This window comes from Mixophyes fleayi, chromosome 3, assembly GCF_038048845.1.
Source record: "Mixophyes fleayi isolate aMixFle1 chromosome 3, aMixFle1.hap1, whole genome shotgun sequence".
Classification (NCBI taxonomy): Eukaryota; Metazoa; Chordata; class Amphibia; order Anura; family Limnodynastidae; genus Mixophyes; species Mixophyes fleayi.
In genome coordinates, this window is record NC_134404.1 from 271,957,757 (window position 1) to 271,985,046 (window position 27,290).

The 27,290-nt window shown below is 38.8% G+C and overlaps 1 protein-coding gene across 1 annotated transcript in view; it reads right to left on the reverse strand.

The window, feature by feature from the left end:
• The window catches only part of ADGB (androglobin), a 259,425-nt gene that overhangs the window by 27,514 nt on the left and 204,621 nt on the right, over nucleotides 1-27,290 (reverse strand). Inside the window, exons 24-30 of the mRNA XM_075203593.1 lie at nucleotides 25,813-25,906; nucleotides 21,306-21,437; nucleotides 20,653-20,806; nucleotides 17,621-17,808; nucleotides 16,300-16,484; nucleotides 13,370-13,533; nucleotides 8,707-8,818 (exon numbers count right to left, since the gene is read on the reverse strand). Coding sequence (XP_075059694.1) covers nucleotides 8,707-8,818; nucleotides 13,370-13,533; nucleotides 16,300-16,484; nucleotides 17,621-17,808; nucleotides 20,653-20,806; nucleotides 21,306-21,437; nucleotides 25,813-25,906 — 1,029 coding nt within the window. The remainder of the gene's footprint in view (nucleotides 1-8,706; nucleotides 8,819-13,369; nucleotides 13,534-16,299; nucleotides 16,485-17,620; nucleotides 17,809-20,652; nucleotides 20,807-21,305; nucleotides 21,438-25,812; nucleotides 25,907-27,290) is intronic.

Consider the following 27,290-nt stretch of genomic DNA (forward strand, 5'->3'; position numbering starts at 1 on the left):
CAGCGTGAGCGGAGACTATTCAAGCATTCCCACAATTATATATTAAATATTTGTTTTAAGAGTCAGGACCGGGAGAAGTTTTGGAGTAGAATTACCTAATTCATTTTATTTTTTTATTTTCTGTGTCTTTATGGGAATACAGAATCACACAGAACAATATAAAATATCCCCTTTCATTCAAACCTGGCACGCACCTTCAACAATTGATCTGGAATGAAAATAGTCCATATATGTTTATATTATATGATATGATATAAAGTAACAGAAATGCAAAACAAAAATAACAAACACAGAAACAGTACTATAAATACAGTTAGAAAAAAATCAACTTTCTTTTCAATATTGAAAATATGATAAATTACACTGTAGGTGGCACTGTTACATTATGTTTCCCAAATATGCCAAAGTCAGATAAGCCAAAGAAATTCACCCTAAATATCATTTTGTCAATTCATTTACCAATTCTGCATGGACATGGTACATTATGTATTCTTCAAATAGTTGAAGGCACTGCAAACAAAATAGAGCAATAGTTTGCATAACAGCAATAAAGATGAACTTTTTTATATTTGACTTACTTTTGTGCTTATAAAATCTAATAACACATATAACTAAAGTTTCTTAAAGAAAAATATTTTTTTCTTGTAATTTTTTATGTTATCAGACGTAATTCATTAAAGGATAGATTTTTTCATGTAAACGTGGGAAAAAATATTCTTGATAAATATGAATCAGAGCATACTGGATGCTGTTGTGCCTGCTTTATAGATTTGTTCCCAGTGTTTTTACAGGAAGTAATACAGAGCAAACACTGTTTTACAGCTATTCCTGTGATCTGCTATTTCACTTGTGTCCATTTTCTTTTGGATACACACAGGCAATATATGGAGACAGGAATTACGGGCATTGGGGGTCCTTTCTGCAAGTCTGGTGGAGGTATCCAAGGTACAGCCCCCGTTGCTGTAGTACTGTGATTTCCTCTGTCACCTCCATTTCCTCTATCATTTCCATCAACTGTTTCCATCTAATTCTACATTTTGTTGCCCCTGTCTGTTCCAGACATCAAAACCGGTTCATTAGGCTCAATCTTAATTGTGTCACACGTCAGATCACTGAGGTGTAGGAAAAACTAAAGCACTGTATCTTTCTCTGGTCATCAATCAAATTTGATAAACATATCACACCTTGTTGCCCTTCCTTCACCCCCTCGCCTGTTTATTGGTTCTTCATACTAACCTGTTTTTCCTTTGGGTTTTTCTTTTTATATTGTCCCATTTTCATTACGAGACATCTGCTTACAGTTTTTAGAAGGTTTACTTTTTTGTTACATGTTTTCTCTTGTGCTATAATTTTGAATGATAAATTATAATTTACTCTATCTCTGTAATATGATAGCTAGTATAAATATAAAAAATAATTGTGTCAAAGGAAGATCAGGCAAGAATGTGGTCTGTGTGCGCATTGTTTGAGCATCGGCCAGTACCCATGATAGTTTAATCGAACACTCGTAAAGTTTTTACAATATTGTGAAAAAAAGAGAGCATATATTATAAGTATATGCAAAAAATGAAGGATGTTTTAAAACAAACATTTAGTTCATAAATGTTTTAGTGTTTGCATTACTTACCGAACCCTGTCTTTGTTTTTAGAAACCTTGTCAACAGCACTGACAAACACCACACAATAAAGAGGCTGCTTATTTGCATTCGCAAATAGATGTCTCTCGTAAGTGTCTTAAAATGTGCGCCTTATTTGTTTATGACCATAGTATCTGATAGCTTTCTAGATACAATTTTGCTCAGCATTGACAATGGTACTAAACTCTTCTCCTCCAAGCAGCTTCAACTGCTGTGCAGAGGCTAGAAGCAACCTTACAATCACTGTACTGTACTAGGAAATGCAGGAGGTACAGTACATTGAAGGAAAATGTCTACACAGTAAGCTATTTAGAAAGATGAAAGGGATTATAGCTATGATAATAGCAATAGTTTTTTTCATCTTTTTAATGCAAAAAAAATAATTATCTGTTTTTCTGTTATATGTATATGAGGTTAAACAACTTCCTCCCCCTTTTATTTATTATATACAGTATGTTCGAAATTTATGAGGAATGGTTTAATTGTAATAAAGTTCTATTTAAATTGTAAAACTGAACATCTCTCTGCCTTTCCCCATTCCTTACCACTATTATGGGTGTGTTTGAGGAGTTGTAGCCTACATACTAGGAGGTAGGGTTTATTTAATGATATACTAATATAGAAAAAGTATGTGGTCACATGAAACAGCCATTGGATTAAGTATTTATGCACTCATTTAAGAATCATACCTTTAGAAAACTCAGTTCTATTAATTTGTCTCTTTAATAACTTCTCTCCCTGATTTTTGCATTCTCCCGACAGTCCCATATCTTATTAATATCCTAGAAACAGTTTTCGATCAATTGGCTCCAGCTACTCTTTACTCTGCATTGACCAGGACCATAGCCATGACACAAAAAGAAAGTAGAACATCATTGGTGAATATCCCATACGTCTAGTCCTACAGAATGCTCTGATCACTGTCAAAGAAATATACTTACAATATCCTATCTATGCTCAGGCTTCTAACCCACAAACTTTTAATATTTTTAAATCTCTGCTGAACCCATGTACACCAACCTTTCTGACCACTATATCCAAGATCTTTCTACTTCATGGGCAACATGCAAAAAGAAATGGTATCCTCTTATCAGAACAACAACTTTCACAAACCCTTTCATGTTTCCTTTTTGACCCAAATTTCCTCTCACATTACCACTCCACCTCTAAGCACCTTGCTCATCTAACTTCTTGAGAGTCCTGCCTACTGTATACTAGCCTCACAAGCCATCTTTCTTTGTCACAGTCAAGGAAAGTGTGAGCAATGGGTTGACTGATGATTTTGCACAGCAGTTAGGCTTGGATCACAACATTAGGCAGCAGTATTCTGCACCCTAATGATTACCACAAGCCCAACTAACCCCAGAGTAGAATTGCCAAAGCCCCAATCTGCACAGGACTAGCACTGTACCCACTTCTCTGGGCAGTCTGATGAATGGACCATTGATGGATGACCAAGCTCCTTTAATAACCTGTGCAGCCTCCACACTTTAAAATGTTATGTCTCCACCTTCTACTGTCTCTCTTCATTCCATCACATCATGGTAGCTGCACATTAATACAAGTCACCAATAACTGATTTAAAACTATTTCCTGAAACTGCTTCTGCCTTACATTTCCCCTATCAACAACTACAATTGTTATTCCTCTGCCTTATTTTATCAAATGTTCTACACAGCTCTCATACTGTAAGTTAATTTGGGCAGGGCCATCTTTACCTTCTGTGTCAAGTTATTATATGTAATTAATTAGTCATGATCCTCTTAATGTACAGTGCTGCTTTTTGACAAAGGAAAATAATAATATTTATGTCATGGTTTTATCATGGTATGATAATTTTTTTCTGCATAAAGAACCTTTCAGGTGCTACATAGTGGTTAACGCTGTCATAATTTGCTTTGTGTTACATAGAGTTTGATTGCTGTTATTGTCCTTGCTACAATAAGAGAGCTGCTCTCCTTACAGCACTGTTGGTACACACTATGGCTAAAGCTTGAATTCAGTTGAGTGTGTACTATCCTAGTTTTAATTAGAGATGTTCAGGGCTTTCGAAAGTACCGAGCCGGCTCAGCACTCGGATCTGCTAAGTTCTGGTGTGTTTGGTTCTCGGGGAACCAAGCCTAAGCATCTATAATTAAAACTAGGATGGAACACACCCGAACTTAGCAGATCCGAGTGTCGAGCCGGCTCGTTACTTTCGCACGCCCTCGGAATTAAAAACGAGGCAAAACGTCATCGCTATGTCGTCTGATCTCAGATCTCGCGAGCTTTGGATCCTATAAGAACTGCCCTCCATGGCGATACAGCGCCATTTCACATAGGGACACAGAAGAGGTAGCACAGTTCTTGGCAGACTCTAGTGCAGTTGTGAGGCGTCATAGGTAGAAAAGAAAGAGGAGGGGTAGCAGTGTTCTTCAAAGTCTTCAGTGACATTCAGGAGAGCACCATTGCTCCTTTGCTAATTGTCATTGCTGAAATAGAAATAATAGGTTTGGCAGGCTTGGTCTTCTAAATCTGCAGTCACATTGTACTGTGTTATATAGGTAACACACAAAGAGGATAGCTCCATTACTCCATTGCTAATTGTCATTGCTGAAATACAAATAATAGGTCTGGCAGGCTTGGTCCTCTAAATCTGCAGTCTTTGTTTGAAAGTGTATGAAAATAATATTGTGACCTGTAAGGTGGTCAAAGTTGACTGTAAGAGACTTGAAATTACTGTTATTGAGGTTAATAATAATGTAGGGGGGGGGGGGGGGAGCAAAAATATGTGATTTTAGCACAAACAAATCGGGATTTTCGAAAAAAAAACAACAGGATCCAAAACCAAAACACGCAAGGGCGGTTTTGCCAAAACCAAAACCAAAACACAAAGTTAATCCAGATCTAAAACCAAAACCAAAATCAGAACACGGGGGTCAGTTAACATCTATAGTTTTAATACACAATAATACAGAAGAACTTGTTTACATAGTTGTAAGTGTGATGTGCTTCATCCAGTCTGTTTTGTAGAGTATAAATTGCATAAGAGAGTATTTACAGTATGGAGGTGAAAGTATTGACCTCAATTTAAACTGGAGGATTACGTTCACATGCAGACATAGGAGGTGGTTAAAATATATATGTACATATTCCAAAGGGAATGTCAATCCAAAATGTGATTATTACAGAAAACAATTATTCTATATAAAACCGCAGCAACAACATAGAAGATACAATGACTGTGTCACAATTGCTTTTGCTGCATAAAACACCTTTCTCAAGAACATCCATATATATATGCAATCTGCTGCTATGTTGAAACTTGCCATAAGTGCCAAAAATAAAGTGTAAAGTTGCGATTTTTTTATATCAGTGTTTCATTAGCAATTGTTCACACAGGTTTAAGTATCAACCTGTTAATTAAATGAACTGAACTACTCGTTTATCCAAAATTTATTACCAAAAATCATTAAAAATAATATTATTCAGTTTTCCTTTTGTAATTGTGTCAAATAGTATATTCATTTTCTGATTTAGCAAAAAGAGTTTTCTAAAAGAATTCATGTGACTACATGTTATAATCTAAAAATGTATGCTAATTGAAACAAACTGACTAGACTTTTCATTGTTTGACATGTTAAACATTGCAAATGCAGCTACTGATAACAGTGTATTTTAGAATCAATGAATTAGGGACATTCACTTTTAGAAATGTTTTCATGTATAATGCATTCACTTTTCCTTAATACTTGACAGCTTACTTTTCCTGACATTTGTGACTACACTTGGGATGCTTCTGGAATACAGCACTTGAATCTCAAGGTGATCACCAAAAATGTATGATGTGTTCTTACAATGCACCAAGTATCATACATGCCTGAAAGGAAGCTGACTGCTTACTTACTCTACATGTGCAGATCAGTTTTCTCCCTAAGCTGCAAGGAAACAGCAGTGCATATTTTTCTGGCTATAGTTCACAGACCCAAGGGATCTGTACATTGTCCACTCTGATGAAAATAGAGATGTCAGGCTTAGTTGCTATCACCTCTGCAGATTACTACCATAACAACAAAGAAATGGCCACCAATCCCATCCTTCCATTTCTCTGCTGTAAACACCATCAGCTCATAGCAGGAAGGATCATTGATCTGCTGGCTGGAGGGAGAAAGCTCTTTTCCCTCCCCAAAGCCAACAGAGTTGTGATCTTTTGTGCTCTGAACCAATTGTTTTCAAAACTGTGCAGACATTGAATGTCATAAGCCTATTACTGTTTGATTGATGTAAAGAGCAGGAATAGAGCCACTGATGTAAGAAGAGTCCACACAGGGAGTAGAGTTTAGTACAGGGGTTGGCAACCTTTTTCTATCGGAGTGCCGGCTAAAAAATAGTCAAGCCCAGGTGTGCCAGGTGTGTGTGTGTGTGTGTATGTATATATATATATATATATATATATATATATATATATATATACATATATATATATATATATATATATATATATACATATATATATATATATATATATATATATATACATATATATATATATATATACACAGGGTCGGACTGGCCCGCCGGTGGACCGGACTATCCACCGGTAGGCCCCGACCCTGAATCGCTCCCCTCTTCGTTGGTGGGGGGAGCTAGAAACTTTAATAGTAAAAAAAAAACCAAAAAAAACCTCACGTGACCGCAGCGCCGGCTCCGTTCGCACTGAATGCCTCGACGTTTAGTGAGGAGCATCGGCAAGACAGATGAGAAGAAAAGGAAGAAGCAGATAGAAAAGGTAAGTGATAGGGGAGCATGGAACAGAAATAGGAGTAAGGAACATAGAAGGGGGAACATGGAACAGAGAAGGGGGAACATGGAACAGAAATAGGAGTATGGAACAGAAATAGAAGTATGGAACAGAGAAGGGGGAACATGGAACAGAGAAGGGGGAGCATGGAACAGAGAAGGAGGAGCATGGAACAGAAATAGGAGCATGGAACAGAGAAGGGGGAACATGGAACAGAGAAGGGGGAGCATGGAACAGAAATAGGAGTATGGAACAGAGAAGGGGGAACATGGAACAGAGAAGGGGGAGCATGGAACAAAGAAGGGGGAGTATGGAACAGAAATAGAAGTATGGAACAGAGAAGGGGGAGCATGGAACAGAAATAAGAGCATGGAACAGAGAAGGGGGAGCATGGAACAGAGAAGGGGGAGCATGGAACAGAGTGAAGGGGGAGCATGGAACAGAGTGAAGGGGGAGCATGGAACAGAGTGAAGGGGAAGCATGGCAGAGTGAAGGGGGAGCACAGACAGTATGGCAGTGTGTGAAGGGGAGCCAGGATAAGGGGGGAAAAGCAGCATGGAGGGTGTAGTGTGATTATAAGGAGGCACATCATGGTGATGAAGGGGCGCAGTAATGTGTGTGTGTGATGGCACAACGGGCTTGTGGCAATGTAATGTGTGTGTGGTAGGTGGTGGCTAAATAATGGGTGCTATTTTGTTTGTAGGATGAAGGTGGAGCAATTTAATTTTATATTTAAGATGGGGTGGTTTGGGCGCTATTAATTGAATGTGGGGCTGAGTTCGAGGAGCATGAGGTATATTTATTAAATGTGAATATGAATTATTTAATGGCAGTGACGGTTGCAGGCAATAGGTATATTTGGGAGGGAAACAGGTTTATTAAATGGGAATACTATTACTTTTATGTTGGGGCTGGAGGAAGTCCTAAGTATTAAATGTGGGTCCTATTGATTTAACGCCGGGGCTGGTTGGAATTTTCTAAATGTACCCATTATTTTTTCCAAATAGGAGCCCTCAACATTCCAGGATCCAGACAAGCCGCAGCTAAAGAAACCAGCAGCCACAGGTGGTGACAAGAACAGGTAGGACAGTCTGTCAAATGTTCTGAGTCTAGTGCAGGCTTGGCTAACCTGTGGCACTCCAGGTTTTGTGAAACTACAAGTCCCAGCATACCCTTCCAGCAATAGGCTGCTATATATTGGTAAATCATGCTGAGGCTTGTAGTTTCACAACACCTGGAGTGCCACAGGTTAGTCAAGCCTGGTCTAGTAGGATAATCCCGATTTTTGGTGACTGTTCTGCCCAATCTAAGGTACAGATCAAGACTGTACTCTTTATACACACTGCATTCTTTATATACTACACTATTGTGCTAGCTGTCCTCTCCCCGCAGCAGTTCAGCTCTGGGCCAGTTGTATAATAGTGCTACATCTAATGCAACATATAAAAAAGCAAGCACTTACTAAACCAGGGGTCGGCAACCCCCGGGACGCCGCCCCCTGAGTCCTGGCACGCCGGCCGCCCGACTGTTCTAAATGACAGCCGGAGAAGAGCTGAACTGCTGCGCAAGCGCAGCAGTTCAGCTCTTCTCCGGCTGTCATTTTTAAAATGACAGCCGGAGAAGTGCTGCACTGTTGCGCTTGTGCAGCAGTTCAGTGTCGGGGAAGGAATGACAGCCGGAGAAGAGCTGAACTGCTGCGCTTGCGCAGCAGTTCGCCTCTTCTCCGGCTGTCATTTAGAACAGTCGGGCGGCCGGCGTGCCAGGACTCAGGGGGCGGCGTGCCACCCCCGTCACGCGTGCCGGGGGTTGCCGACCCCTGGTTTAGTAAGTACTTGCTTTTTTATATGTTGCATTAGATGTAGCACTATTATACAACTGGCCCAGATGCAGCACAACTTGCTATACAAGTATCCTGAAATTGTCAGGTGTCTCTTACATTTGACTACTAGACTGACTTTATCCCTCAATCTTCCACAGTTTACAAGATTTGCGCTCATCCACTGCTGCTCCTATTGTGCCAGGAAGCTGTCATACGACTTCCAACTCTATGGGGTACATGTATTAAGCTACAATGTTTCTGTTGATTAAAAATCACTGCAAATTGCCTTAAATCACTGATGATTTGCATCTCCAAAACGCCCGATGTATTATCTTGCGGTTTGGAGGATTGATGATTTCCATACACCTATCCCATCAGAGGTTTAGTAAAAATCGCTGGTTTATTAGACTTGCTTCTGATAAACTAGATAGCTCCAACAGCATACATCAAAAATAACTATGTAAAATTACCTCTCATTTGTTGTTTTTCCATTTCCTTTAGACTTTGAACAAAGGCTGCCTGGCTCTCTGTAAGCACCCAGCTGTTGTGTAACACAGTAGCTTGTATAACATACTTGTGTACCTGCACAATTATAAAAAAAATTTTTTGTAAAACACATACACCATTTTTATCACGTACATTATTTAAAATGTTTAATCTAGCCCTACCTATACAGGTACATAGACATTTTCATATAGAGACCTTTAAGGTGATTTATAGTTATGGACATGCATACAATGGATTTACAAAAGGTGGTAAATTGATTAGCATTGCTGCAACGTAGCACAGGAACCATGCAGGGCGGGCGGAACGCAGTAAGCGGAGTAAGCATGGTGGCGCACCAAGACTGAGGGCGCTCCCCACTGCCTGCCGTCCCCGCTTGTCTGCCAGCACAGTAGAAAAAAAAATAGAAAGAAAAACGGCGGCACCCAGCGCCCTCCTCCTCCTCCCCTCTGCTCTCTTCTCACTGGCAGTGTCGGACGTGATGTCATCACATCCCGACACTGGCTTGAAGAGCGGCGCAGAGAGTAGCCGCACACTGAGACAGCGGGAAGAGAAGAAGACAGAAGAAGAGAAGAGAAGAAAAGAGAAGAGAAGGAAAGAAGGTCAGAAAAAGGTAAGTAAATAACGGAGGGGGGCAGTAATGTGGAAAAAGGAGGAGGACAGTAATGTTTAAGAAGGAGGGGGACAATAATGTGGAGAAAGGAGGAGGACAGTATGTGGAAAAAGTAGGGGGGCAGTATGTGGAAAAAGGAGGAGGGCATTAATGTTCAAGAAGGACGGGGACAGTAATGTTCAAGAAGGAGGGGACAGTAATGTTCAAGAAGGAGGGGGACAGTAATGTTCAAGAAGGAGGGGGACAGTATGTGGAAAAACAAGAGAGACAACAATGTTGATGAAAGAGGGGGACAGCAATGTTGATGAAGAAGGGGGCAGCAGTGTGGATGAGAATGGAGGAGAGGGCACAGTGTGATAAAGGTGCACAGTATGATGATGGAGAGGCACAGTGGGATCAAAAGGGGGCACAGTGTAATGAAGAGGGTGCACAGTGAGATAAAGGAGGGGGCACAACCAAAATAATTTGCCAAAAATGTTAAATCTTATTACAAAGAATACATATTCTTCATTTATATTATTCATTTAGCAATTCATGTTTGCTGTTTAATGTATTATTTGTATACTCTCTTTAGTAAAGAGTATTATATGATTTGTATTAAAAGAAAAGGCATTATTAAATGACAAAAAAATTATAAAAGAGGAGGTTGCAACATTATTTTTTGCAGGGGAGCATCGGCCCTGGAACCATGGGTTTGATTACAACAAGGGCCTGTGTGCCTTGCATGTTCTCAGAAAATGTGGAGAGAGAGGGCTGGAGAAAATGTGGAGAGAGGGGGCTGCAGAAAACGTGGAGAGAACCGGATGGAGAAGATGGGGGAAGGGAAAGGGGAGGGCTACGTTCAGAATTCCCCACAAGTTACATACTATTAATTTAAAGGAATTTAGGTTTGAGCAAGCATTTATTTTATTAGTATTTGCACACTATTTGGCTCTCCTCTATTGCTGTTTTTTAGTATAATTAATTTAAATGTGCAGAATGCATTCACACATAAACAAAGGTAGTCTAAATGACATACATACAGCATTAAGCTCTTTCTTTATTACATTTCTATGGGCAAGAGGGCATATGAGAAAAAGCTGTTTGTTAGGGAGGCAAGTTTGAGAAAAGCTGGTGGGCAGGGGGACACGTGAAAGTAGCTATGGCAGGGGTGCATATGGCAGGGGTGCATATGTAAGAAAAGCTAGTGGGCATGGGGCATGTGAGAAAAGCTGGTAGAAGGGAGGCATGTGTGACAACAGCTGATGGGTACAGGTGGCATGTGTGAGAAAAGCTGGTGGGCAGCGTGGGACATGTCAGTGTGTAACAGGTGAGTGATTTTTTTTTTTGTTCTAAAATTTGACAATTAGAGCCTCCACTTTAGATATCCTGTGTTTGCTCCTGAGAAAGCCTGGATAGTATTCAGCATCAGACATCAGTACATTTGGACATCAGTGCATCAGGACTGCAGCTTTACCAGTCAGCCAAGAGGAAGTAAGAGTTACTATTTTCAATTTACAAATGTCAACTATGTGAGAGGCCAGGAAGTGGGAATTGGAGAGAGGAGAGGCGGTAGGCTGAAGCTTTGCTAGGATACTGAGAAACCTTGCACCTGCCCTGCCTGTCCTTCTCCCAGCCATTGTTCAACGCTTCAGTGAGAGGCACTGCTTAGGTAAAATTGTTACCCCGAGGCAAAAAGGTACCCATCTTTAGCTGAACAGCCAAACGTGAATGTCCTACAATGTAGCAGTCATGATCCCAGCTACCTTTCTTCAGTATAAAGACCAGAAGAGAAGTGGTCATTCCAATCTGGTCAGTCTAATGTGCACTTGCATGCTGATGGAGTAACAATATTATCCCAGCAGAAGTTCTCACCAAAGAAACACATTAGGGGGTGATGGGTGCAGGAGTAATTTTATGGGGACAAGGGGAGGGGGGGGAGTTGATTAAGTAGCTTGAGCTCAGCTACATACCTCAATGGATCAAGGGATGTCAAAAAGTGGGACCTAGTTCGTCTTTAAAAACAAAAATACCTGTAACTAATCCTATTGTTGTGTACAGATTTTTGGATCCCAAAAGGAAAGTAGCTCATCAGGATAGGGGTGTGGCTTAAAAAAAATGTTTGATCCAGGTGAGTTTATTTGGACCAACTTTTTCACCAAATGCAGGGAAACAATGTGGACTTGAATATGCCACAATTCCAAATGAATAAAATCATAGTGAAAAACATTAACTTGAAATGTTTTTGCTATAGCACTGACAACATGTTCTAAAGCATAACTCCCCTTCACTTGTGTAGGCTCCCAATTACCCTGATGTGTTGGACGTTGAATTTAATGACTGATTGTTTCCCTACCAATTCAAAATGTACTTCACATAATTAAACCTTTGTACACAGTTTATCATTTGTATGATTACTAATGAAAGAACTGATGATACTGTCAAACCATTAGGACTATTTTTTGTGGATTTTCAATGAAACACATTTAAAAAGAACATCATGGTCATTAGAGACAAGAAAGATTCCCTTCTATCAAGCGTGGTCTTGAGGCTGATTCAAATTATGTCAAATCATTTTAAGATTCATATTAAATTACATTAACCATTACCGCATCCACAAAGTTTCTTCAACAGTGTGATTGCAAATCAATAATAAACATGAAATCCGTTGAATTTTAATTAACTGCCTAATATTGTTTCTACTGGCAAAAACATAAAAGAGCAAAATGATATTAGAATGTTTGAAACAGCAGGCAAGTGAAGTATAAAAAAGGTCAATGAAAAGGTCCCCAAACTGCAATTATAACGTGAACCTGCTAAAGTCTTGATTTCAAAGTCTTTTCAAGGCAAAGCTATGCTAATCTGTCTATTTCTATACTATATTGATCTCATTCTTTCTAAAATGATTTGTTACTGCTGGCTATCAGCCAAACTCTAAAAGCTTTAAAAACATGTGAAAAAAGAAAATTACTTTTATGATCAGACATTGCATTTGCTTTAAATGTTACAGATAAATCATTAGACAGTACAAAATGAATATATTTCTTGATCAAAACTAGGTATATTTTTTATATATTAAATGTATCTACCTATATTTTCTGTGGTGCTTTCAATTAATTTTGTATTATGATATATGTGTGTTTTTGGATAATTTTCTAAAAGGACAATTAATTAATTATAGTACTAGTTTGATATTGGGTTCCCATTACCTTTCTCTCAGTCAGAAAAAGAATGCCTTAGCAAGCTAGCCTAACAAGGGGGCATCATGCATTTTCTATGTTGTCTGATTTCAAAATACTGATTAAATAAGGATTCTAATAAGACATAATAATGTGTAAGCAAAACCAATGCATAAATGATCTGTTAGATGGTCATATGATTCCAGAACTACAGCTGCAAAATAGTATGCCATTTGTGCAAGTAAAGGTAACAGAGGTGAAATCAGAAAGCTTCTTCATTACGACATTTATAAGGACATGCGCAAGGGCATATGCCCTGAGCTCAAAAGGATAAGGGGCCCATTAATAGAGATTGTTCAGGAGAGGACCTAATATAGCTTCTCTCTCAGTTAGTTTTCTGGTGTCCTAGGAAGACAAAAGCCCTTATTTCAAGATGGTGTATCTTCTTCATGTTGGTTGACCAAGGTTATCCAAAGATCTTTGGGGTTAAATTAAATACATACATACATATTGAATAAGACTCTTAGGCTAGGTACACACTGGCCCGATGATTGCACGGAAAACCTCCAATCAGCTGACATCCAACCATTTGGTCAGATATCGTGTGAGTGGGTATAGTGACATGATGATCTAAAGTGGTCCCAAAGTGCTGATCATCGTTTCACTTGGTTGGTCGTACTGTTTAATATTTTCCAAGCAACCCCTGACCAATCATGTAGTGTGTATGCAATCATGACACACGCTCCATAGAGTTTACAGAGTCGCGTTTCAACAAAGAAATGTATAATTTAAAGCGCTGGCCTTCAACAAAGGTACAGAAATCAGAAGTCGGGTAAACAACTACCAAAACAGTCTCACCAGCTGGGGAGTTGATGCTTTCTCTTCCGTGTTTTCGTTCTCTCCAGAATGTTGTGTTTCAGATTTACTGTCAGGTCTTGAAGAGGTCTTATTATTTTTCTGACTGCTGCCAGAACCATTTCTTCCTTTCTTTGTCCCATTTAAAAACACTTGACTTTTACTTGCTGTTAAATGTGATGAAGTAAACCTTATTAGTTAATGTCTCAGAACAATAGTACATTTAAAAACTAATAGTTAATGCATGCATTACTACTTGCTGATTATGTTCCTGATAATTTGGTAAAGTGGAACACACAAGCCCATTCTAAGGACACTCCATGAAAACAACTAACAAATCCATGTTACTCCTTTTCTTTACCACTTCAGCATTAATTAGACAGCATGTTAGGCAGTAAGCACATTAATCCAGCTGTATTAAGTTCAGCTTTGTGTTGTAACATAAGCTATTTTCTTAAAGAAAGGGTGATAGATCTTCGATGGGGACCATTAAAGTAAAATGACTCAATAAATCAGGGGACCACACACACTAAAGCACCAAGGACACAGGAAAATTATGGATCAATGTGTTCTTTTCTGCTGTGATTTGTTTTTCCAATGTTTAATTGTTAGGTAAGGCAAAAGGTAGAGACATATTGGAGGCATAATTAAAAAATGCACCTTAAACACACTTCTACTGCTAAAGTATGTCTATACACCTGTTTGACATGGGCATTAGTATGTCATCACTAATCTATAATGAATGCAAACTGTCTCTTGACATCATCAGTATACTTCAGAGCTGTAACAATTCTATTAGGTCAGTGATTACATTTGTGATTCATGATAAAAACATGGTTGTGTCACAGGAAATGATAAGGAAAATGTGCTAAATGTCATAAAGATATGAAATTTAGCCTAAAACAGAAATAATTTGACAAGGGTTTTACTTATACTGTTAAAACGCTATAAAAATAAATAAAGCAATATATGTATAACACCAATGTTATCACATGACAGGTGAAAGAAATAGGGCAGAGGTAATATAAGGCCAGAGATGTTAAGCAATGCAATGGGCAAAGGTATACACACCTTACTCACAAACTCACACACTTAACACACTACTTTGTCATATATAGTAGAAACAAAAAATTGCATTATGTTCCAATTTCCCTGCAGCTAATGTTCCTTTCAAGTTATGTGGTGAGCTACTCTAATTAGATTTTATTAACTGTAAAAAAAGCTATGTAGATTTACATTTTTGAATGTGTGCAGCATGTTTGATCAAAGTAAAATTAAACACAAATATTGGGGTCTAGTGAAAAAGTGTCACCACTGGTCAAATTGCAGGGCACTTACCGTATTTCCCCAAGTATAAGACGCACCTAAATTTTGGGGCCCAAAATTAAAAAAAAGATGTATTACGGTACATAAAGACTGACAGCTCCGAGACTGTGGGAAGCGCCAGAAGGACCTTAAGGTCCTTTTGCCAATCAGTGGGGACACGCTGTTCCATTCAGCCAGCGGGGACACGCTGTTCCATTCAGCCAGCGGGGACAAGCTGTTTAACACAGCCAGCGGGGACAAGCTGTTCCATTCAGCCAGCGGGAACACGCTGTTCAACACAGCCAGCGGGGGCAAGCTGTTCCATTCAGCCAGCGGGGACACGCTGTTCAACACAGCCAGCGGGGGCAAGCTGTTCCATTCAGCCAGCGGGGACACGCTGTTCAACACAGCCAGCGGGGACAAGCTGTTCAACACATCCAGCGGGGACACGCTGTTCAACACAGCCAGCGGGGACAAGCTGTTCAACACAGCCAGCGGGGACAAGCTGTTCTATTCAGCCAGCGGGGACAAGCTGTTCAACACAGCCAGCGGGGACAAGCTGTTCTATTCAGCCAGCGGGGACATGCTGTTCAACACAGCCAGCGGGGACAAGCTGTTCAACACAGCCAGCGGGGACACGCTGTTCCATTCAGCCAGCGGGGACACGCTGTTCAACACAGCCAGCGGGGGCAAGCTGTTCCATTCAGCCAGCGGGGACACGCTGTTCAACACAGCCAGCGGGGGCAAGCTGTTCGATTCAGCCAGCGGGGACACGCTGTTCAACACAGCCAGCGGGGACAAGCTGTTCAACACATCCAGCGGGGACACGCTGTTCAACACAGCCAGCGGGGACAAGCTGTTCAACACAGCCAGCGGGGACAAGCTGTTCTATTCAGCCAGCGGGGACATGCTGTTCAACACAGCCAGCGGGGACAAGCTGTTCAACACAGCCAGCGGGGACACGCTGTTCAACACAGCCAGCGGGGACAAGCTGCTCCATTCAGCCAGCGGGGACACGCTGTTCAACACAGCCAGCGGGGACAAGCTGTTTAACACAGCCAGCGGGGACAGGCTGTTCAACACAGCCAGCCGGGACACGCTGTTCCGATTAGCAGGGACTCCTCTCTCACACCAGGTGCCGACTTCTTCATTGAGGTAAGTAGCGCTTGCACCTTTTTTTTAGACCCAAAATTTGGTGTTATGTTATGCACCTTTTTATAATGAGCCCTGCATATTTTGGTATACTACCCACCCCCCACCAAGCATTAAATAGAAAAGAATAAATAGATTGTCAAATGTATCTATGGTATACGCTAATTAACAAATTTACACTTACTAAAGGTGCCAGGATTGTAGCTAACTACATTAACCTTATTATTTCAGGAAAATAAATTCAGTTATTATTGGCACAATTCAGAGGCAAGAATATGAATAACACTGCACTGTGTGAACATTTCCACTTTGGACAGTAGTAAACCTTGCTCCCTTTGATTTTGGTATTTGTCTTGGGGCCATGTCTTTTTTGTGTTCCAATGTCTGTGCTCAAAATAAATCCCAAGTAAATAAGCAAAACAAACATGTAAATTAATATATTGTACATTAAAGTAAAATACAGTAAAAATACTCACAGTGAGCACTTATAGGCCTTTCATTGGGCAGAAAGCAAAATGCTGGAATTACTGCTTGACATTTGCCAATAGCACTTACAACTTCTTCATTGTTATGAAAAATCTGTATCTTGATGAAGACATCTAACTTAGAGGTTTGTACTTGAACAGTTGCAATGTGTTCTATTGATGATTTTACTGTGTACCTTTATCACAAGAGCAGAACAAAGAAATCATTATGTCAGGAAAGCAGCACAGACTGAAAGATTACTGACAGATTCACACAAGAGATTTATTATTATTATCTTTTATTTATATGGCGCCACAAATTTCCACAGGGCCAAAAAGGGGGAATAGGATGAAGCAGAACGCGGCATAAAGGGCAAAACAAAAACAAAGTGCAGTTAAATTATCAACCCAGCTGAGAGCAGGTACATCGGGCAAAGAAGTACAACTCAATTCCAGAACACTTAGAAGCTAGAAAATGGAAGGAGGAGATGTGGGGTGTGAACTAAAGCAAGCTAAACCTGTGTCCAGGAGTGTGGGTGCAACTAACAGAAGCAGTGCCTGCAGGATGCGAAGACAAGTGAGAAGATGAGACCAAGGGCAGGTGCCTAGTGTTGAGGTGTAAAAATGATGTTGGGGTGCCTAAGGCAAAGGTAACAAGAGGAGGAGGACACAAGGATTAGAGGATTCAAAGACTCATGTTCTACAAAGAATCAGGGGCCTGATTCATTAAGGATCTTAACTTGTGAAACTTCTTATTTCAGTCTCCTGGACAAAATCATGTTACAATGCTAGGGGTGCAAACTAGTTTTCTGTTTTGCACATAAGTTAAATACTGACTGTTTTTTCATGTAGCACACAAATATCAACTTTAAATTTCAGTTTACAAATAAGTTATCAAGTATTTGTGTGCTACATGAAAAAACAGTCAGTATTTAACTTATGTGCAAAACAGAATACTAATTTGCACCCCTTGCATTGTAACATGGTTTCGTCCAGGAGACTGAAATAAGAAGCTTCTTAAGTTAAGATCCTTAATGAATCAGGCCCCAGATTATTAAACTATACAGTGATTTTTGTACTGTACATAAAATAGAGCTGTTTGCATGATTGTTTACTAAACATGGAAGCATTTTTTTAATAAATGTGTTAATAACATTTAAGAATTTATCCTGCACCTTTCCCATCATTAAACTAAAGACTGGTTTCTATTACATTGTGTCCCAAAGTATAAACACACTCTGCCAATTAAGGATAGAAGGGACACTTCCCTCTTACGTTATTTTCAGCTCTTTAGTGTAATAATTGGCAAAATACAAATTATGCTTCTATTTACCTAAATATCAGGTCTTTGTTGTTGGGTATGTAATAGTCTCTAATTTCTCTGGCAGAGAAGGCATTGTTTACAGTGTCACGTGAGAGATAAGGCAACGGGTTACGGGCTCCGATGAGTCTTAGTCTCCATTTTCCAGATGCCACAGCAAATTCACCAGTATGAGCTTCAGCCATAAATGTATATCCCTTCTGCAATATGAGATGTATAAACAAAAAGTAAATAGATATACTGAGAATTGTGTCACTCATATAAGTCTGTAGAAAAAATGAACCAGTGTCTACAAGCAAGCAATATCATTGTTAATATGCAGAATGGTTAGGAGTAAAATATAATTAGCATTCCTAATTAGTGCATTAATAAGTTTGCAAAGACGATCCCTGAGGCCTATCATAATAGCAAGGCGGTCCACCTTTTAACCAAGTTAAAAGCCTGTGCTTTATATCAAAATTTCTCAACCATTTTTTTAACATTAACTACAAGTGAGGTGTTTGTTTACACTAAGCACCCCGTAATGTGTGTTAATGTATTCAGTCTGAATAAATGTATATTATTATTATTATTAATTTTTATTTATAGGGCGCCACAAAGTATCCGTAGCACCGTACAAGGACAAACAATGGCACAGTACAAGGTGAAACAGCACAGTACAAGTAACAGTAAGCACTATAACTCTGGGGGCTCAGGCACAGCATGAAAGAGAGGGAGGGAGGGAAAAAGTGAGTATAGGCAGGTAACTATGGCCCAAGAGGGTGGGTACAGATGACAGGTTGAGAGTCACTGAGGGGAGCGGAGAGAAGCGAGAGGAGACAGAGGGCAGAGGGACCGAGAGGAGGTGAGCAGAGTAGCAGGAGAGCGCAGTTAAAAGTAATGGAAACAGGAGGTAGGAGAGCCCTGCTCAAAGGAGCGAACAATCTAAAGGGAGGGGAAGACAGACAGACACATGGATGAGACGGAGAGACGGGAGAAACGGAGACGGAGTCGAGGAAGGGGGAGAAGGGAAGAAGGGATGAGAAAGAGAGGTAGCCGACCGGTGGGAGTTTAGGCATGAGACTGGAAGGCTTTAAGGAAAAGGTGGGTTTTTATGTTCGTTTGAAAGAAGACAGATTAGGGGAAGTTCTGATGGAGCGGGGGAGCTTGTTCCAATGGAGGGGAGCGGCGCGGGAGAAGTCTATTCTCTATTCTCTATATCAATCCAAACCTTAAATGTTTTAAAATATCCCTTCTCATTAGTACATATATATTTTATTCTTTACTAATAAATGTTACTTTGTTATATTTAACAGACTGAAGTGCCCCTTGAATCTATCTAAGATAGCTCTTGTGGTACACGTACAATAAGTTGAGAAGCTTTACACAAACCAACTAATGTACTTAAGCTAGTATCATACATGTGCTTTGTGAGTTTTTGTTTTCCACTCATAGAATCCCTGCGCCAGAAGCTCATTTATTGGATATTCATGAAATAATTCTATACGATCTTTAAATTCCTAATTTCTAAATTCTAGAGAATTCATACTGTATAAGGAAATTGTGCAAAAGAAGTGCTGCAAATCAAAGCAATTGTTCATTAATATTTCTTAATAAAGTGCCAGCTTAAGTGCTTGCTTAAATTAAACTGTTTCTAGAATGCAGTAACATAAAATGTGATTGGTTGCTATAGTTTACAGCAACATTTTGTAGTTAAAGATGGACCTGTATTTATGAATGCCCCCACCCTATACCCCCTGGTATTTGTTTTGCACATAGGGTCAATGGTTTTTGACCTGTTGTTGTGCATGTACTATCATTGAACAAAGTAGTGCAACACACAGAATTGATGCTGCGCATATGAGGTCTAACATTGAATACTTTATGCTGTAAAAGAAATTCTCAGTGCCATGTTTCTTTGGCTGGGATAATACAAACATAAAAACAGGGAGGTATGTACTGTGCTTTGTAAATATAACCAGTGGTCAAAGTGGGCTGGTATATGGTGGTATGACATACAGTCACTTCTCCTACTGCTTTGATTGTAAAACTATCAAATTCCACTCACTTACATTTTTACCATACCGCCGCTTCTAAATTTCCAATTCAACAACTAAATACAACCTTATCTTATCTTATATTATCTTATCTTATCTGACAATGTATTAAAACACTGTACTTTATTCAGAAGTGCTAAATGACTTGACTCTGAAAATAAGTGTTTAAAAGAACTGTTACCTGATCATATGTTTTTGTTCAAGTGCACTTAGCATAAAGGAATATATATATGATGCCTATTTTTATGGTTTCATTTTGTGGGTAACGATGAATATTGGCATTAGTCTAATGAATAGACATTCATAATAATCATATCTCAAAATGTAAACAAAATAAAAATAAAAACAGAACTGCAATATCATGAACATAAGAGTTTTCTGGAAATGTGAAAAAGACAGGTGAATTAAGTATACTGTACAGGTACAGCACATCACTAATGTAGGTCAAACAGCTTTAGAGCAAGATTGTCTTTAAATGTTAGTTTCTGGGAATTTGCAGTCACTTCTAGCCATCAAATTATTGAAGAGATTAATCTAATTTTGTAGTGAAAAAAATTACATCTATGGACTAAATGTGCACAAATGGTGTTAATGAGGGTATATGTAGCAAGATATTTTAATTAACATGATTTTTATAAGACAGGTTAAATGAATGTTACATATTTTTTCTTTAAGACTAAATGCATTGTGCCCCCATTTGTCCATAGACAGGACTTTGCCTAAATGTCTGTGTGTTAATTATTTTTATTATTCCTTTTGTGTTTTTGTTTTGTTTCCCTCCTCTCCCAAAACACAATAACAATTTATGTTTTTAAACCACTAGAATGCTGTTGTATATGGCAGCAGGAAAGAGAGGTGACAGACTAAAAAGGTAAACATATGAAAAAGCTAGCATGTCTGGAACAAACAGCAAGTATGATTCACCATTTTACTTTAAACTGTTCTATTAAATCATAAAATGTTAATGTACACTGATAGTGTTGGTGCAATTTGTTAACTGCCACTCACCTTGTTTTTGGTGTAAATATGGGGTGCCACTTTGTTAAACACCCAGGGTATTTTCTCCAGGGTATCATTATTGATGACATGGAGTGCGCAGACTGGAATGCTTGTATACATTTTTGGTACTATAAACATATCTTCAGGAACATGGAATATTTCCCTAAAGAAAGTAAAAGATTTATTAAAAAATACTTTTATAATATGTATCTTAATGTTACACACAGTTGAGGGACAAGTTGTTTTGGCATTTGACACACTAAACCCAACAGTGACCCCCACATATTAGACCAGCATGGTATAGCACACTGGTGGCCAAAAGTACAATGAAAAGATTACCCTTCTTCCCCCTTCTAGTCTGCGCCTTTTATCCTGTGCTGAATTGCGGTGTGGAAAGAGGAAACATAACTGCTATCAGTCAATAGTAGTAAAGACCTTTATCAGCTCAGAGACCATAATTAGAGTGCTTCGAAAAGCTGTATCTGAGTATTACAGCCAAAGATCACAGTGGAAGCAGTGGGGGAAGTGGGTGGTCATAAATGGGTCTTATATGTGCCTTATATGTGCTTCTATAGAAAGGTGAAATAGCTGTTCTCTATACTGCTACCTCCTCTGAGTCTGCCTCTTCCCTGCCCCGTTTACGCTTTATCAGTATATTTTACCTGAAAACCACAAACCAAGAATTTACAGGTTGATCACCATAGGTAACGGTATAATCAGCAAACGTAATCCTGTAACGCTCATCTCCATAGCAGGAATATTCTTGTGAAGAAGGACTGTGTTTAAACATGTACCTAAAAAGTTAATGATTCAATTACTGTACATTTTGCATTTCCTCAGCAAACATGAAGTTAAAACATAATTAGAGATAACCTGATTTACAATTATACATAAAATTGCAATGATTGCGTACACACGAAAATGCGCAAACTGTTCTGCAGCTGTCTTTTAAATTTCACGTATGTTAATCTCCATGCAGCTTTAAATTTAGCTTATAGATACATCTGGTGCAAAGATATGACCTCATCATAATTGACTTGGAAACGTGTACCAGGCCAATGAGATGACAAACCTCAATTTTGTGTTTGGATACTTCATTGTTATGTTTTATTCTACTTTTTATTAAATCAGCAGAATGTCTGTAAGTAGGAGGTCATGAGAAGGTTTTTACCATTTTGTATTTGTAAGCTATTTAGAGAAGGAGACACCTGAGCAGTTTCTTTAGAGAGTTAAATAAGTGAAACAAATAGTCCATTGAACTGAAAGATAAAACAGTGCTAGGAAATCAAACTCTTACAAGGTTAACAAAGATGATTAATTTTTACAGATTATTGCTTAACGCTAGTAAAGATGACATTCTAGAGATAGTTTTTAGTATTGCATAGGCAGATTCGTTATTTTAGTATAAGAAGTTAGTAGAAACTGCTTTGAGTTCAGTTCATTTCATCAGCCAACTTGCATGATGACTTTTTGCTAATTTAATTACCTGTTAAACTCTGCTATTGCTATGCTTCTGAAGAATTAAAACTTCATGAAACATTTTCAATTTTCAAGTTGATGCAAGTTACAGTATAGTTGAAATTTTCAACAGCACAAAGAAAAACCTTCTAAAGCGCCTAGCTTAAAGATACACATAAGTCAAATTTAAATGCCTCTCTAAGGGGAATGGTTAACTTACGTCTCCATGCTTCTACTGTACTGACCTTACATTTTAGTGCCCTTGGCCCAAGTGTAAGCAGGGGTAAGTATTAGATACACTAAACTCAAAATACATCTGCAGTTTCTCTTCTGTGCAGTGCAGCAAATAGACTCTGGAAGGACTACCATGCCAAATATCTTAAATGTTGTCAACGGTTTATTTCTCTGCATTTTAATATTGTGAATGTTACAAACTGATATCCAATACAGCATAGAGAAAAAATCTATTTGAGATATACTTTACTTCTAAAAAGATAAAAGAAATCTAGTGTTGAAAAATAAATTAATATAAGTAAAAAAAAATCACTACTTAACAGCCATTTTGCATCTGACATGAGGGGGAAGTAAGCAGGAAGCTCCCCGGACAGTACCATGACCATCAGTAACCGGGGGGTGTTCTCACAGTGGGCTGCTTCGTGACAGAGCCTCCATCTCTGTGTCCCAGAACTCTGACTAATAGCTGTTCACCATAGGAATATATGTGGCCCTCACTGGCAGTGACGAGTGCAAGTGGTGATTTTTACCTTTGTTTTCATTTTTCCAATTTAAACCAATAGTATTCTTTTCTTGTGTTTGTTATTTTGTTATTTCATATCTTCGTGAGTACATTTTTTGTACTGCTTGCAAAGTAATGGAAGCTGCTAAAATTTGTGTGTTTGTAAATCTAAATATCCCGTAGTAGTAAAACCTGTGCCTCATGGTGAAGAGCTGCCTGCTTCTTTATCTCCTGTGTGTACCAGTGAATCAGGCACATCAGATGAAAGCAACAACAAACAGAAATTTCGGCTTCTAGGATGCAACAGTGGAACCTTCTAGCTCAAGGTAGGATGATTTCAAGCTTTAGAACAATAACATTTTCTTTGGCTACATTTTTTGAAAAATTCCACGAATCTGTGTACTAATGTTAACGGTTTAATGATTGCGTTTGGTGTTCAGCACAATATTAGTGAGTGGCGACTGTTTATTGATTTCTTGAAGAGTAGTCTGAAAGCAGTGTTACTCCATAATAGGAACAAACTCCCCTCAGTGCCTCTGGCCCATGTAGTGAACATGAAAGAACCTTATGAAAGTATGACTGTGTTGCAGGATGGAATATTTGTTGTGACTTAAAGGTAGTTCTACTGCTGTTAGGTTTGCAAGGCAGATTTACAAAGTACTGCTGTTTTCTGTGTTCATGGGACAGCAGAGACTAAAAATCACTATATCACAAAGAAGTGTCCAGAGAGATAAACCTATGTTGCTGGAGAGAAAAACATCAAGTACACTCCATTGGTTGAGCCGCGTAAAGTCATTTTACCTTCAGTTCACATTAAGTTGGGCCTTATGAAATATTTTGTGAAAGCTCTGGATAAAGAAGGCAAGGCTTTCAGTTATCTGAAGGGACGGTTTCTAAAGTTAAGCAAAGCAAAGCTAAAAGAAGCCATATTTGTAGGCCCCCAAATAAGCAAACTGCTTATGGATGGAATATTTAATGCTAAATTGATGGAAATTGAGTCTGCTGCTTGGTCTTCCTTCAAGGCTGCTGTGTGCGAATTATTAGGGAACAGAAAAGAGGCCAACTACGTATTCATAGTGAATGAAATATTGGACAACTACAAGAATATGGGTTGTAGAATGTCACTTAAAATACACTTTTAACATTCCCATCTAGAATTTTTCTCTGACATCATCATCAGCAGCCGCTATTTATATAGCGCCACTAATTCCGCAGCGCTGTACAGAGAACTCACTCACATCAGTCCCTGCCCCATTGGAGCTTACAGTCTAAATTCCCTAACACACGCACACACACACACACACACACACACACACACACACACACACACACACACACACACACACACACACACAGAGACTAGGGTCAATTTGATAGCAGCCAATTAACCTACCAGTATGTTTTTGGAGTGTGGGAGGAAACCCACACAAACACAGGGAGAACATACAAACTCCTCACAGATAAGGCCATGGTCAGTATGTTTTTGGAGTGTGGGAGGAAACCGGAGCACCCGGAGGAAACCCACGCAAACATAGGGAGAACATACAAACTCCACACAGATAAGGTCGGGAATTGAACTCATGACCCCGGTGCAGTGAGGCAGAAGTGCTAACCATTAAGCCACTGTGTGCTGACAACCGGAGTACTGTAAGTGATGAACAGGAGGAACATTTTCACCGAGACATTCTGGCAATGGAGCATCTCTGACAAGGACGTTGGAACCCTGCAATGGTAGGGGACACTATCGATGGTTCCTTTTTAGAGACACCAATGAAACACTGTACAAACAGAAAGCTTCAACATCCTATTTCCCTAAAGAAAAGTGACTTTACACTTTAACTTTTATTAACAATTACATTATGGATAATTTGGATTGTTATGAGTTTCTGAAGCTTAGTTTCTGACGTTTTTAAGCATTTATGCAGTTTTATTAATATTTTATAAATGAATACAATGAGAATATTTTAAATCTACAGAGATTAATTGAAATGTTCACTTATCGTACTTTTTTTCAGATATAGCTATTACTGCTTTTATTATTTGTGTGTATCTAATAAATGTGACGTTATAGAGATAATCTGTTTTTTCTACTGAATTCAACATCCATAAATTAGGCGAAAACACATATTCACATACCAGATGCAGAGAATATTTTACAATGTTTTGAGTAGTGTTTTTAGACAATACTAAGATCTAACAAGATTGACACCTGGTGAAAGTATACACTTTATTTATTTAAGCAAATGTCAACAATACAGTAAAATACGGAGTAAATATTAACGTGAAAATAAAAATTTGATGTTCCCTTGAATGAAAAATGGGTTCTGCCCCTAAAGCATGAGTATAAAATATAATTATTTTATAAGAATCAAGTTATGAGATACAAAATCCTGTATACAACTAGAGAAAAAACAAATTACTGTTTCAGTTATACAGTCAAGACATTGGATGAATCTGTACTATAAAACAGACAGTATTTTATTGTAACAAGGTAACCCGTCTCTAAATCCTATGATTCACAATTATGTACAGGCCTGCTTCTTATTTTAAAGACTCATCAGCAGATGCTGTACATAGAGAAAAACACATTCTAAAACAGGAATGGGATTATCGGGGGGTAGCTATATTAATTATTTTAATTTAGCAGGTTGGTTAAAAGTTCTTCAACAACCTGCAGTGTTTATTATTATCGCTGTATATTATCTTTAGAACACAAGGTTTTTTATTGTTTGTTGAATGCAAGGTGATTGTCACAGCGTACCACTGAATAATAATAATCCAAACAAAAAAACGATCAGACCATGTGTGGTTAGTTGTAGTTTTTAAATCTCTTCTGGCACTATACAGAATATTGGATCCCCTTTTTAATTGTATGTTAATGAACTCCTTCTCTTATAGAAATATATGTTTGATATGTACTTTAAACCATATGCATTATAGTTGCCTTACAAGGTTTTTATACTGAATAGACTTACCTTAACAGGTTAATACCATACTGTTCAGCATTTGGTTCAACAATAGCACATACTTTGTCTAGGGTTCCTTTAACATTGGTGTTTTCTTTGGTTCCTAAAATGTTTATAAACAGGTATAGACAATTTACTAAAGTAAAACATGTAAAACCTACAGTACTTTATTGTTTCATTGATTTGTAATAGGTCTGCCTCATTAGAACCAGTAAAATATGAATAGCTAAGTAGAAGGTCAGAGCACCCTTCCTTGCCCCTTTCTTTGCGATAAGTATATATTATAATTGTGACAAAATGAGCTTGATAACACCTTAACCAGCCTGTTCCTCGTTTCCCACAAAATGTGGATTATAGCATGTACTTTTTATAGCCCTTGCTTTTGCTCTGCAGCTTAACAGAGTAAAACTGCAGTGTCTAATTACATGTGGATAAGGGGACATTGTAGCTCATTGTAAATATGTATATTGTTTAGTGTATATTGTTTCTATTGCAGTGAAGCTGTTATTCATTGTTCTTAAAGTAAAGCCAGGGGGTTATGGGTAAGGATCAGGTGGTGTCCAGGATACAAGTGAGGGGGATGGAGTTGCATTCATTCTCCCCCCTCCTTTCTCTACAGGAAGCATGGAACAGCTGAGGACCCTGTGGCACAATAAAGTACTGTAAGGGGTTAATATCAGGAGTAGTTAACTGTTAACAGATATTTGGAGGTTGGGAACGTCAATTAGTACCCATTGTCCTCCACAGGACTGCCTGAGACATTCTGTATGGGAAACCGCAGCAGAGCCACTGTGGAATCTTCACTCCCCCTCCAACCCCCTAGTACAGCACTCACCAATGTTTAAGAAAGAGAGACCCAGGGGTTTGCCCAGGGAGGGGAAAACACTGTGTAAATTTGACCCTAGATATAAGGAGCCAGGGGGGAGGTGATGTTCATTCTGTGATTTGATTCCAGGAAGGTGCAAGATCTGGTGTTGACTTGCCATTCTCTACCAGTGAAATCCATCGGCAGATCCATGGCTCATCAAGTCAGGACAGCCACGTGACTGTAACTCCTTAAGCTAGTGTTGCAAGGGACAAAAATGTGGTGAACCTGTCTGGCATTTATTTACTGTGTGTATATAATATTCTAGTGATTGCATTATTTAAAGAAATGTATTGTTTTTCTTTCTAACTGCATTTGCTTGAGTGACCATACGAACCTTATAAGATACTGGGGTAGACTTCTCTGGCATAGTAAAGCACCCCTAAGTGGCCAGCCAGCATGAAGTTGGTAGAAATGGGCCAGAAAACCGCTATCTTCACAATAATCAAACACAATTTATTGAAATAAAACAGAAAACACAGATAGTTTACACATAATAGATATGCAATGAGGATTTATTCATGGAAATAAAAATGGCACCTAAAGTGACCCCTTTTCAACTAGCAAGGATCTCAAGCCTGGAACCCCGGTGTCTGCAAATTGCTGCGCCTGCTCCTCCAGA